Consider the following 11,929-nt stretch of genomic DNA (forward strand, 5'->3'; position numbering starts at 1 on the left):
GCTGAGCAGGACGGGCCTAGTCTGCTCCCCAACCCCCTCCCTCCCTCCCCACGCTGAGCGGGGCGGGCCCGGCCTACTCCCTGACCCCCATGCTGAGCGGGATGAGCCCGGCCTGCTCCCTAACACCCCCACCCGCCCCCTGCACAGAGGACACTGGCTGAGTTACAGGAGGGGAAGAAGTCTCTGGAGGAGCAAGTGGAGACTCTGAGATCGGTGAAGGAGGTAGCAGAGAAGCCAGAAAAGGAAGCCAAGGAGATTCACCAGAAGAAGTGGGAAGGTGAGGGCAGTGCCTGCTCCATGGGGCTCTGGGGGAGGGAGAGGGCTCTGGGGGAGCGAGAGGACGGTGCCTTGGGGCACTGGGGGAAGGGGAGGGCTCTGGGGGAGTGGGAGGGCTGTGCCTGCTCCGTGAGGCACTGGGGGACGGGGCTCTGTGGGGCTGGAAGCATTGCTGTGAAAGGCAGCAGGGCCCAGTGGGCAGAGCACCGGAGCGGGAGTCGGGCTCCCCTTTCCCGGGCAGTGCAGCAGACTGGTTAGGTCAGGGAACGGGGCGCCAGCCCCCTGGTTCTGTGCCTTCCTCCGGGAGAGGAGCGGGGACTAGTGGGGAGATGTGTGCTGGGGCCCCAACGAGGGGACACTGGGGCCCGAGTGGGGGGCTGGCAGGGGGCGCTGTGCTCTAACCGGAGCTCTGTGGCTGGTCCCACACAGAACAGAAGGCGGCCGAGAAGGCGGCGCGGGAGCAGGCCCGAGCCAGCGACGCCTTCCAGGAGCTGGACGATGACGGGGACGGCCTGTGAGTCTGGGTCTCGCTGTGGGGGGTGGGAAGCAGCGCCCCCTGCCTGTGTGTGCTGAGCCCCTCCGTCCCCCCCAGGCCCCCCAGCAGTGTGTGCTCCCTGCTGTGTACCCCGGAGCAGCGCCCTCAGTAGGGCCTGGCCTGGCTGGTGCCTTTGCCCCTCCCAGAAGTGGGTGAGGCTGAGACCTCAGCTGCCCGTGGACTCTGCCTTCGATCCCTGCTGCCATCTCCCCCGGCCCCTCCCCTCCGCCAGTCTCCCCCCGGTGGTGCTGGGTTAACCAGCCCCAGGGAAAGATCCCCCCCTGCCCTGGTAGAGTCAGGCGATGCCCAGGGCCCAGAGAGCTCAGGTCACCCAGGCAGCCCGGGCCTCGTTGCTGATGGAACAGGCCAGCGCCGAGTTACAGCCTCCGAGCGCTTGGACAGGTGGGGGGAGCCGGCCGCACTGAGCAGCCGGGCGAGGGGCGCAGGTCAGAGGTGACCCACCTGCGTGGGTCGGTGAGGTGCTAGCTAACATGGGTTTGTTTCAAAGTCCCAGAGGAGATGGGCAGAGGGGCGTGTGGGGCAGGCTCCTCTCCAGCTGCTTGGCCCCTCGCCTCATTGCCTCCGCATCTGCCCTCCGCATAGAGGGCACCGGCTCACGCATCCTGTCTGGTCTTTCCCCTCCCGCTTCTCCTGGCCGCAGGGTGTCGGTGGCCGAGCTCCAGACCCACGTGGAGCTGGATGTGGATGGAGACGGGACCCTCTCGGAAACGGAAGCCCAGGTACGGAGGGGACGGCGTTCCCAGGACGGAGGCGCAGTGATGTGCCAGACAGTTCTTAGCACGTCTCACGTTAACCCTCCAGGTGGGGTCGTCCTCCAGTCACCAGCAGGGAAACTGAGGCAGGGAAGGGGCTTGACCAAGTTTGCAGAGTCGGTGGCACGACACAGCGCGCTCACAGGGCTGGGAAAAGAGCCCAGGAGTCCTGAATCCCAGCCCCACCCCCTGCACTAACCACTGACCTCACTCCCCTCCCAGAGCTGCAGATAGAACCCAGGAGTCCTGACTCCCAGCCCCCCTGCTCTAACCAACTAGACCCCACTCCCCTCCAGATAGAATCCCATGCTCAGCTGATTCATAAACTCTACCCAGGGTTCGCTTCACCTCGCACTGAAATGCAGCCACCTCTGGGGTGGGAAGCAGCCACTGCTTAACAGCTCCCACTACCATCATGTAACAGTGCTACGTTTGGCTGGGGTGAGACCCTGTCCCATAAAGCCCCCCCCGTCCGCCCCATTTGCAGTGAAATCCCACTGATCCCGTTACAAAGGCAGAGCTCCACCCAGCTCGCGCTTGGGCTGCTGCGTTTGCTTCTGTGGCCGCCATGAAACCTGCAGAAATTCAGCTCGGTCTCTTCTGGCCCCCAACCCACCAAAACCCAATTCCAGTGCCCCCAAGGGACCAGAACGGCTCTGGGCCACCAGCCTCCGTTCCCCCTGCTCTCCAGCAGGTGGCAGTAACGGCTCACAGGCAGGCGTTCTTGCTGCTCCGATACTGAGGGTGTTTTGTTGGGGGGGGGGGTGTTCCCCCCTTCAGCTCTGTTTTCTCTGGGGACTGAGTAGCTTCCTCTCCCGCCAGGTGCTCTGGGTCGCCGGTTGGAATCCGGCCTCGGCCCAGAACGCCGAGCAGCATTAACTGGCTTGGATTGGCCGCCTTAGTAGGCCAGAAAAACGCTGGTAGCCTGAGCAGAATCCCGTTCCCCTGGGGGCAGCCCGAATTTCAGCAGGAGCCTTGTCCGGCTGGCCCCACGCGGCCCTGCCCGGCGCCCCGTGCCCCCGGCTCTGCCAGCGTGCCGTCGATCTTGCAGGCTTGGCACCGGATCGCCAGCACCTTGGTGTAGCCCGTACCCGCCGCAGAGGGGCTTGCTGTCCAGCCCCCCCCGGATGGGATCTCGCCCCTAGAAATCGACTCTTCCCCAGGGGAATTTTGGAAGGCGGCTGTCATGTCAGGCCAGGGAGCAATCTACGCGGTGCATTGCGGTAGCGGTTAGAGGCTCCAGCTGAGATCTGGGGGCTGCTGGTGTGCCAGGCGCTGCACAGACGGCCCCGCCCCGAGCTCTGGGGGGCCCTCCGTTGAGTCGACTGCAGCACAGATCTGAGAGACCCCAATGAGCGGGGCACAGCACAGACCCCTAGGGAGAGACGGGGTAGGGAAAAGGAAGGATGGTTGTCCCCACTTTAGAGAGAGGGAAACTGAGGCGCAGAGATTCAGAAGTCAGCCAGGGAGACAGTGGCTGAGCCTGGAGTCCCACTGGCCCAGCCTGCCTCTCTGCTAGCCCCAGCTCTGCTCAGCTGCTGCAGAGGAAGAAGCCCTGTAGGAGGCGACGCTGGGTTAACTCTCTCCGAGGAGGGGCGGCTGCCTCCCAGTCCTGCCAGTCAGAGATCGGCTCCTGGGTGGGACTCAGGGCCTGCGTAGCCCCTTCCACACTTATCCCGACACGTCCGGTCTGCCGCCCCGTGCTCGGTGTCGCAGTCTAGTTTTGAGTACTGCCCTCCTCTTGGCCTCATCTGCATCCAGTGGCAGTGAGTCCCACAGGCCTTGCTGTGCCCGGCCGTACTCAAGCCTCAGGGCTTCTCTTCCAGACTCTTCTGGGGAACGCCTTGCAGGCCGACGCCTCCAGCTTCCGGGACGCCGTGTGGGCTGCAATCAAGGAGAACTACAAGCCCGAGGTCAGTGCTCTGGGGTCAGCCCTCCTCCAAGGGGGCCTCTGCATCCATCTCTGTCTGGAATAACATAGCGAGCCCCTGGCAGCATTGTCCAGTGGATAGAGCATGGACTGAAACCTGCGTTCGGCTCCTGGCTCTGCCGCAGGCCAGCTGGGTGGGCTGTGTGCCTCAGTTTCCCTAGCTCTTACAGCACTAACACGCAGCTCGCGGGCATGTGGTGTCGCCAGTGTCACCAGTGACTGGGTGTGAAGCCCCCTGGCAGTGTGCAGCGTGATGGGATGATCGGTGGCTGCGCCCCCGGTGGCAAGTCACTTCCCCCATCGGTGCCTCGGTTTCCCTCGCTCTTCTCTCGTGCTTTTCGTCAGTGGAGCTCAAAGTGCTTCACAAAGTAGCTGAGGAGCGTTGTCCCCATTGTGCAGCTGGGGAAACTGAGGCACGGTGTGGGGCAGTGACGCCCCCACAGCAGGGTGGTGGCCCTGTAGGCTGATCACTGCCCCCTGCTCAGTCCCCAGGCTGGGGACAGGAAAGAGCCCAGGAGTCCAGCCCCCCTGCGCATTGCCTCATCCCCTCTCCTCTGGGACCCTGCTTGGCAGCGTCGGGGAGCAGCCGGGTGCTGCGCTGACGCTGGCCTGTGGCTGCCGTGTGCTTCCAGGGCCTGCCCGACGCCGCTCCCCTGCCCGAGGCCCCGAGAGAAGAGGCCCCGGAGCCCCAGCCGGACCTGCCCTTGGAGCAGCCGGCTCCCGAGGACGACTACGATGAGGAGGAAGAGGAGGAGGGCGACGATGACGAGAGCAACGAAGAGGAGCCGAAGGTAGCGCAGGGGAGGGGCTGTCACCTGCGCCTCGTGGATCCGGGCCAGCTGGGGCAGAGATCGGAGACCCCAGGATCTCTCCGGAGCCCCCAGCGATCTCCCCACGAGTGACGCCTCCTGATTGCCCCCTGGCACTCAATTGGGTGGGGGGACCTGAAGGGGAACAGGGAAGTTATTCCCAGCTGCTTGACTCTCCCTCCTGCCAGCCTGCCGGGGTCTCCTGAGCCCCAGTGGGAATTAGGGGCATGAGGAAGCTGGTAGGATTCAGGCTCCTAATTCCCTGCAACTCCCCACCAGTATCTCCCCTGTCCCCCAGGGGACGTGCAAGTGACCCCACGGGAGCATTGGGATCACTGGACTGGGACAGGCCCATCTAGCCTGGCATCCCGTCTCCAGTAAGCCAGGGCCAACTGCCTCCGCGGAGGGAGGTGGGATAACCAGCCCCCAGGGACAGGCTCCTCCGAACCCCCATCGGCGCTCAGCCCCTGTCCCAGAGGGGAGGGGGCAGGGGTGGTTCAAACCCTCCCGAACCCTTGGTCATTCTCCGTCTAAACACCCAGCCCCTCTTGCCCTCCTGCTGAGCTCCGTGCCCTCCTGTGGCAGTGAGTTCCGCTGGCTCATTGCATAGAACTAGAGGGTTGCATGCTCCCAGCATGGGCTCCATGCAGCCTGCCATTCAGGGACTCCCTGCAACCTCTTCCCCCCCCGCCCCGCCCGCAACAAGCCAGGGTTCCTTCCAGTCCAACTTCCCTGTTCCCCTTCAGGTCCCCCCACCCAAGCAGCCCTCCGACAAGACAGCGGAAGAGGACGAGGCGGAGAAGATGCCCCCTTACGATGAAACAACACAGGCCCTCATCGACGGTAAGGCTTTAAATCGAGGACAGAACCTGCCCACGGGGGGTGGGGAATTCTCCCCCAGCGGGATCCTGACTGTGCCAATAGGGTGCTGAATAACTCGACTTCTGGTTGCCAATGTCCCTGTACAGACATCCCAGCCCCACCAGGGGGAGCTCCGTGTATGTAGCGGGCCGCAGGGGGGACCCCAGATCCCTTAGCCGGGCCCAGAATTCAAACTGGGGTCGCCCCTCGTGGCCGCGTGACTTTGCCACCCCCCTCCCCGCGTCCCGAAGCCTGGTCTGAATGCCAGCAGCCACGTGAACCCGTCGGCAGCTTCTCTTGGCTCAGGGGTCACGCCGTGACCAACGGAAGTCAAAGCGCGTTTACCGGCGTCCCTCACTAGCAGCTGGGCTCCCCACCCAGGGGTGCAGAAGCCCCCAGCAGTGGGTTCCTTGCCACGTCCTCGCTTTTGGTACAAACCCGAATAGCTCCTTTTATTCCCCCCGGATTGTCTCTTTAAATACCATCTCCAGCAGGCTTATGGGCTTACCGCCGGCTGAACATGCTACCTGATCTGTAAACAAAAGCCATTAGCTCTAAGAGGGATCGAGCGCGTGCCGCGGTGCGCAGCGTCTCCAGGCTGCTCGTGCGTGGGCGGGAGGAGCCGATCCGATTTGTGTCTTCGAGTGAGTCAGAGCGGATCCAGGAACTCACCAGTTCCTCTCGCCTCCTTCGGGCTCAAGGGCTCGCCGCTCGTTCCCTTCTGGAGCCGGTCGCCCTGCCCAAGACAGGCCCGGATCTTCAAAGCTACGTAGGTGCGTAACTCCCTTTGGTTTCAAGGGGAATTGGGCACCTCAGTACCTTCAAGGGTCTGGGCCAGAGGCAGAAGGCTAAAGCTGTAACGATGGGTCATGACTCGTGCTCACGCAACGCCTTTCAGTCCCAAGGAGCGTGGGAACTGGGCAGCCACCTCTGAGGGGTGGCTTGGCAGCTGATTGGGGCGCACAGCAACGCTGCCGAGTGACGGGGAAGGGTTCGAGGATGGCGAAGTATCAGCAGCTCGAATCGCAATGAGCAGGAAATGGCAGTTGCCAGCAATACCCTGTTTCTCTGGCCCCCGTCATCGTGGTATCTGGGCACCTCATGACTTTTAGTGTAGTTCTCAGGCAGGGCAGTGCTGTTATCCCCATGTCCTAGATGGGGAAACTGAGGCACAGAGATGGCGTGACTTGCTGTCACGGAGTCACTGGCGATGCTCTGGAACTACTCCATACCTAGCCAGTCAGGACTCTGGGGAGCCTTCTCTCCCTCGGAGCAGACTGTCTCCAAGGCAAGAAGCTTCCACAGCTTCCACCTTCCTGGGTCTGACCTCAGAGCATTCAGCATCCCCTGCCCCACCGTGCGCTTCCCGCAGCGAGTCCGCACAGGCGGGGTCCTGGGGAAGCCAGAGGGCCCTGCCCCCCAACTCCGCAGTCAGACGTGACTCTCAGCCAGCCAGTAAAACAGAGGTTTATTAGATGACCGGAACACGGTCCAAACCAGAGCTTGTAGGTACAGGAAACAGGACCCCTGAGTCAGGTCCATCTTGGGGCCAGGGAGGCCAGAGCCCCGTCTGGCCCCCCTCCATTTCCCCAGCCAGCTCCAAACTGAAACTCTCCAGCCCCTCCTCTGGCCTTTGTCTCTTTCCCAGGCCAGGAGGTCACCTGATCGCTTTGTTCTCCAACACCCTCAGTTGGCACCTTTGCAGGAGAGGGGCCCAGGCCATCAGGAGACAGGGCGTGGGCCATTCTCTGTGCAGACACCATCACACTGGCCCTCTCGGGCTCTGCAAGAATCACACCCCCTTATCCCCCCACCTAGATACTTAAGAAAGGCACAGGGGAAACTGAGGCACCCACACAGTATTCAGAGAAAACATTAAGAACATTCCCACTTTGTCAGACTTGCCCACGATCACACAGGGAGTCTGTGGTGGAGCTGGGCCTGGAGCCTGGGTCGGACAGGCTAGCGCTCTAACCACTGGGCCATCCTTCCTCTAGCCAGAATTCGCTTCACCTCTTAGCTTCGCGACCGGGGCACCTTTCTTTCCCCACAGGCAGAGCGAGCCCCTTCCCCCAGCCATTCCCTGGATGGTATCTGTACAGCCAGACCGCCTTGGCTTCCATCCCGCCGTGCCCCAGCCATGGGTTACGCTCTGCCCACACGACCCAGAGGCACATTTCATCGGGCCCAACGCTGAGGGAACAGTGTGGAATGCTCCGGCCTGTAACCCAGAAGCCAGCCAAACCGATCTCGCATCTTGGGATCTCCGGGATCCTCCTGCCCTTGGGAGCTGTGGGTGCAGAATCCCAAGATGGGGCCAACTTGGGGAATGGCCGGAGCTTGGCACTTCCAGCGAGCTAACCCTGGGCCACGTGCCCTGTCCGGGACCACCCACCCGTCGCAGGATGGAGCGTACGTTAGCGAACCAGCCCTGCGCCAAACTCCCCCCCGCCTTATTGCTCCTGCCGCAACCTGCGCCGGTGGCGGTCCTCTGCCGTCTCTCGGGCGTTGAAAGCACCCGTTTCATGGCAGCGCCCCTGCCAGCCCCCATTTCCCCATCTGTTCCAGCAGCTCGTTCTGTTTTCCGCAGCGAGGGAGAAGGGCGGGGGAAGCTGACTCATCGCCTCCTTGTAATGAACTCTTTGCGAAGAGCAGCGCGGGGGGAGGCGGCTGGCTTCGAGACAGCGCTGGCAGGGCCATGAGAATCTGATTTATTAGGTAGCGTTCAGGAGCCCGACAGGGACCAGGACCTCAGTGTGCAAGGCGCTGTACACACAGGGAGCAAACAGCTCCTCTACAGAGGAGTGGTGTGGAACCCATCTGTCGGCTGCTGTGGCCTGGCCATAGAATCATAGGGTTGGAAGGGTCATCCCATCTCACCCCCTGCCAAGATGCAGGGTTTGTTGTGTCTTAAACCATCCCGGACAGGAGGCTGTCCAGCCCCCTCTCAAACCCCTCCAGTGAAGGTTGTCCCTGGTCCTACTGTTCTTACAGTCAGGAAGTTTTCCCGGAGATTGAATCGAAATCTGCTCTGCTGTAGTTTGAACCTGTTGCCCCTTGTCCTGCGCTCTGTGGCAAGAGAGAACAACTGTTCTCCAGCTATTTTATGACAGCGTTTCAAGTCCCCCTCAAGCTCCTCTTTTCCAAACTCCGCCTCCCCAGTTCCTTCAGCCTTCGCTCGCATGGCTGGCGCTCCATCGCTTCGATCACCTTGGTCGCACGCCTCTGGGTCCTTTTCAGCCTCTCTCCATCCTTTCTAGACAGCGGTGACCAAACCTGGACACCGGCCTCCGGCTGAGGCCCAGCCGGCGCTGAGCAGAGCGGGACTCGCCTTCCGTGACTTGCGTGCTAGGCCTCTGTCAATGCAGCCTAAAATTGCACTTGCTTTTTCCTTCAACAGCAGCGCGCTGCTGACTCGTGTCGTGGCTGGGAGGCACCACAAGTCCCAGATGCTTCTCCGCAGGGCTGCTGCCAAGCCAGTTCGCCCCTAGTCTGTATTTGGGCAGTCGGTTTTTCTTCCCTGAGGGCAGCACCTTAGGTTTGTCATTTTGTTGTTTGTAACTGGGGGCTGCCCCCCACCCGACTCCTGTCCACATGCACATCTAGCTGGGGTGCTTTGGGCTCAAGCCAGCTGGGCCCGTTGGAGCTAGTCCTGCCACGGGGCGCTGGGTGACGTCGTCGGAGCCTGGCTGGAACCCGCCCCCCTGGCAGCGCTCACGGGCTCCTAGTCCTCCTGCGCCCTTCCCACAATGCCCCTGAGGGGCAGACAAGTTTCCCCCAGCTGATTGGGAAAGCACCCCTGAGCGGCTCAGCACGGGGTGCCGCAGGCCGCATCTGGGCAAGTGCCCTCACTCGGCTTGGGCTTTGCAGTGGGGGCGCTCACAGCCGGGCAAGGCCGCCCCGGGCCGATCCCCCGGGGTAACGATGCAGCGAGGGGACCCCGGCGGGGCAGGGGCTCGAAGCCGGGGCTGTCCGGTCCTGGTGGCTCCGCCTCCCCTCTGCCATGCTGCTGTTCCGGCACAGCCGCGTGTCGCCTTTTCTCCGCCGGGCTGCGTCCGGCCCCTTCTCTGCTCGTTGGGGGCTTGGCTGCTGGCAGCCCGCCGTGCCAGGGCTCCCCCCAAGCTGCCTATTGGCTCCCTCTGTCCAGCATTTGTTACGTGCAGCAATAAATGAGGCCTATGGGGATTGTCTCAGACCGCGGGGCCCATCTACCCCGGTATCCTGTCTGCGACAGCGGCCAAACCCCAGGGAATCCAGCTGGTTCCGGAGCCCCATTCAACTCACGAAGAGATGCAAGCCCTGTTTCTGCCACATTAATATTACACGGGCGGCCGAAGCATCTCGCTGGGCCGGGATTCAAACCCAGACCTCCGGAATCCCGGTCTGGGTGTCAGGCCGGTTACAGTCCCGAAGAGAGGGGGAGTTCTGGTAGGGGCCTCGCTGCCGATGTCCTCACAGCTTCCAACCTGAGCTGTCAACACTTCAACGCAGAGTCCAGTGAAATGGACCAGACAGACGCCTGGGCACTTTACTGCCGCGGTATAACAGCAGGAGCGGCCCCAGAGGCGCCTGGATTCTGTGTCCGGGGAGCGGGCATCTCCCCGGGAACGCAGCCTCGTCAGCATCTGCCCGGCTAAGTGCAGCTGCCTCTCCGGGGCCCGCGACCTCCGGGAAGCCGATCGATACCCGAGGCTGCTCGGGAGTGGGGCTCCGGTGCCTGGCTCTGCCCCAGATTCGCTGCCTTGCGCTGAGTGTGCAGAGCTAGGGAGGCCGGATGACACCATTACTTCATCTTCGCCGAGCCCGGGAACGTGTGTTTGATCGAAGCACCTTCCAGCCAACCCTGAGCTGAAACCATCAGGAGATAGACGCCGCCGTGTCCCCCCAACCTCCCCCCCCCCATGTCGCTGGGGTATCCTGGCAAAGAAGAGCCTCGCGGCTAGGTGACGTCAAGCCAGGGAGGGAGCATGGGGGCCAGGGTAACTACTGATAGAGAGCCCATGGGGGGGGGAGAAGGATAAATAACCCCTCCCAGATCACCTACTTAGCAGTAATTAGTCAAAATAACCCCACGCCCCCCAAGCTCACTAGTTGCGGCTCATTTCCAGTCTGTTCCCAGCCGTGCCGCCGGCCTGCTGGGTGACCTTGGGCAAGTCACTTTCCCACCCCGTGCCTCAGTTTCCCCATCTGAAAAAGGGGGAGAATGCCGCTTTCTAAAGGGCTTTGAGATCTGCTGAGAACGCGCTGGGGATGGTGGAACGGCCGTTGGAGGGATTGTCACCCCTGCTTCCGGGCTGGTCTCCATTTCCCAGAGAGATGCAGTGACTTGCCCGGGGTCTCTGAATCGGTGGCAGAGCCAGGAATGGGCTCCAGATTCCAGTCCCAGCGACAAGCCTGTCCCCTCTCCCTGCGAACCCCTTTGCCCAGGTGAGGGGTGAAGAGAGACGGCAGCGCAGGGCCCAAGCTGTGGGAACGGCCAGTAGCCGCAGCTCTTTGCTTGCTCCGGCTAGTTCAGATCATTGTGTCGAGCCCAGCAGACCGGCGTGGGTTCTGTCGCCTGCTGGGGCGCTGATCCCGAATAAGCTGGCGTGTGAATTCAAAGCGCGGTAGCCTCCACCCGGGGGCGCTGTGCTGGACTCGCCTGTGCCTGCGCAGACAGGCCTTCGTGGGCCCTGCTTGCCCCTCTCATGAGCAGCGGGTAGAAGTTGCGCTGCTCCAGTTCTCCCGTTAAGTTCCTGGGCTTCGGGTTGGCACCCGCCATGGGAGGGCTTCATGGCCCCCGTCCTGATCCCCGGGGCCACCCTGTCTCGGCCCCCCTCCCTGTTAAACGGGTCTGAGTGGAGTCACGGCTGGGGGATGGGGGGGCACCGGGAGACGGGCAGCAGAATGACCCTCTGCCTGTCCCGCAGGAGCAGTAGGTTGTTTACCGCACACCTTTCTCTCCGCAGGCTAAGGGGGTGGTGCTGATGTGGGGCGGCCTGGGGAGCAGAGCCCTAGCTGGCTTCAAGGCAGGAGCAGCACGTGGCCACCTGCCACGGCCTCTGGCAAGCCCTGCTGGTTGCCGCGGTGGGCACCTGCCTGCCACAGCGAAACCATCTTCCGAACCAGCCCCAGGGCGAGCTGGATCTGCTCCCCGCATTGGGGGAGGGGCTCTTCAGCATTGGATCTGGGCTGCTAAGGGGGGGCTCTGCAGACAAGTCAGGAAGCAGCCGGCTGTTGGGCCTGCGTGAAGGCAGCTTGGCACGTCCCGCGCCGGCTCCTAACAGGCCACGCAAACTTGCCTCTGCCCTCAATGCAGCCAGGGATCGAATGGGCCGCGGCGTCTGTCCCGCCGCTTTCCTGCAGGGGGCGCTCCAGGCGGCTGCACCCCGAGGACACCATAGGCAAAGCAGCGTGGCCTTCTCCGGCCCCCGGCCTCACCTCCCTGCCCTCTCTTCCAGCCGCCCAGAAAGCCCGGGAGCAGTTTGAAGAAGCCGAAAAGTCTCTGAAGGAAATGGAGGATTCCATCCAGTAAGGGGGCGACCGGAGGGGGGCGGTTAAAGGGATGTGGCAGGAGTTCAGGCTCGGCATTGGGGCCCCACTTCCACCACGTCCCGTCTCCCCCGAGCCCCGGCCTGCCCCCAACAAAATTAACTTGGGAAGCTTCAGATGCCTAGAAATGTGACGAAGCTTCTCTTGCTAGAGGGTGGGAGACTTCATGGTTAAAGCATGAGATGGGCAGGCAGGACTCCTGGGTTCTGTTCCC

The 11,929-nt window shown here is 62.8% G+C and overlaps 1 protein-coding gene across 1 annotated transcript in view; it reads left to right on the top strand.

Annotated features, from left to right (window-relative positions):
- PRKCSH (protein kinase C substrate 80K-H) overlaps nt 1–11,698 on the top strand; it is a 16,406-nt gene extending 4,708 nt beyond the window's left edge. Inside the window, exons 7-13 of the mRNA XM_026660664.2 lie at nt 148–277; nt 706–790; nt 1,473–1,551; nt 3,411–3,497; nt 4,147–4,305; nt 5,070–5,166; nt 11,625–11,698. Of these exons, the coding sequence (XP_026516449.1) occupies nt 148–277; nt 706–790; nt 1,473–1,551; nt 3,411–3,497; nt 4,147–4,305; nt 5,070–5,166; nt 11,625–11,698 (711 nt within the window). The remainder of the gene's footprint in view (nt 1–147; nt 278–705; nt 791–1,472; nt 1,552–3,410; nt 3,498–4,146; nt 4,306–5,069; nt 5,167–11,624) is intronic.
- The last annotated feature ends 231 nt before the right edge of the window (nt 11,699–11,929 follow it).

Source organism: Terrapene carolina, unplaced genomic scaffold, assembly GCF_002925995.2.
Source record: "Terrapene carolina triunguis isolate 2854851 unplaced genomic scaffold, T_m_triunguis-2.0 Scaffold833, whole genome shotgun sequence".
NCBI classification, from domain to species: domain Eukaryota; kingdom Metazoa; phylum Chordata; order Testudines; family Emydidae; genus Terrapene; species Terrapene triunguis.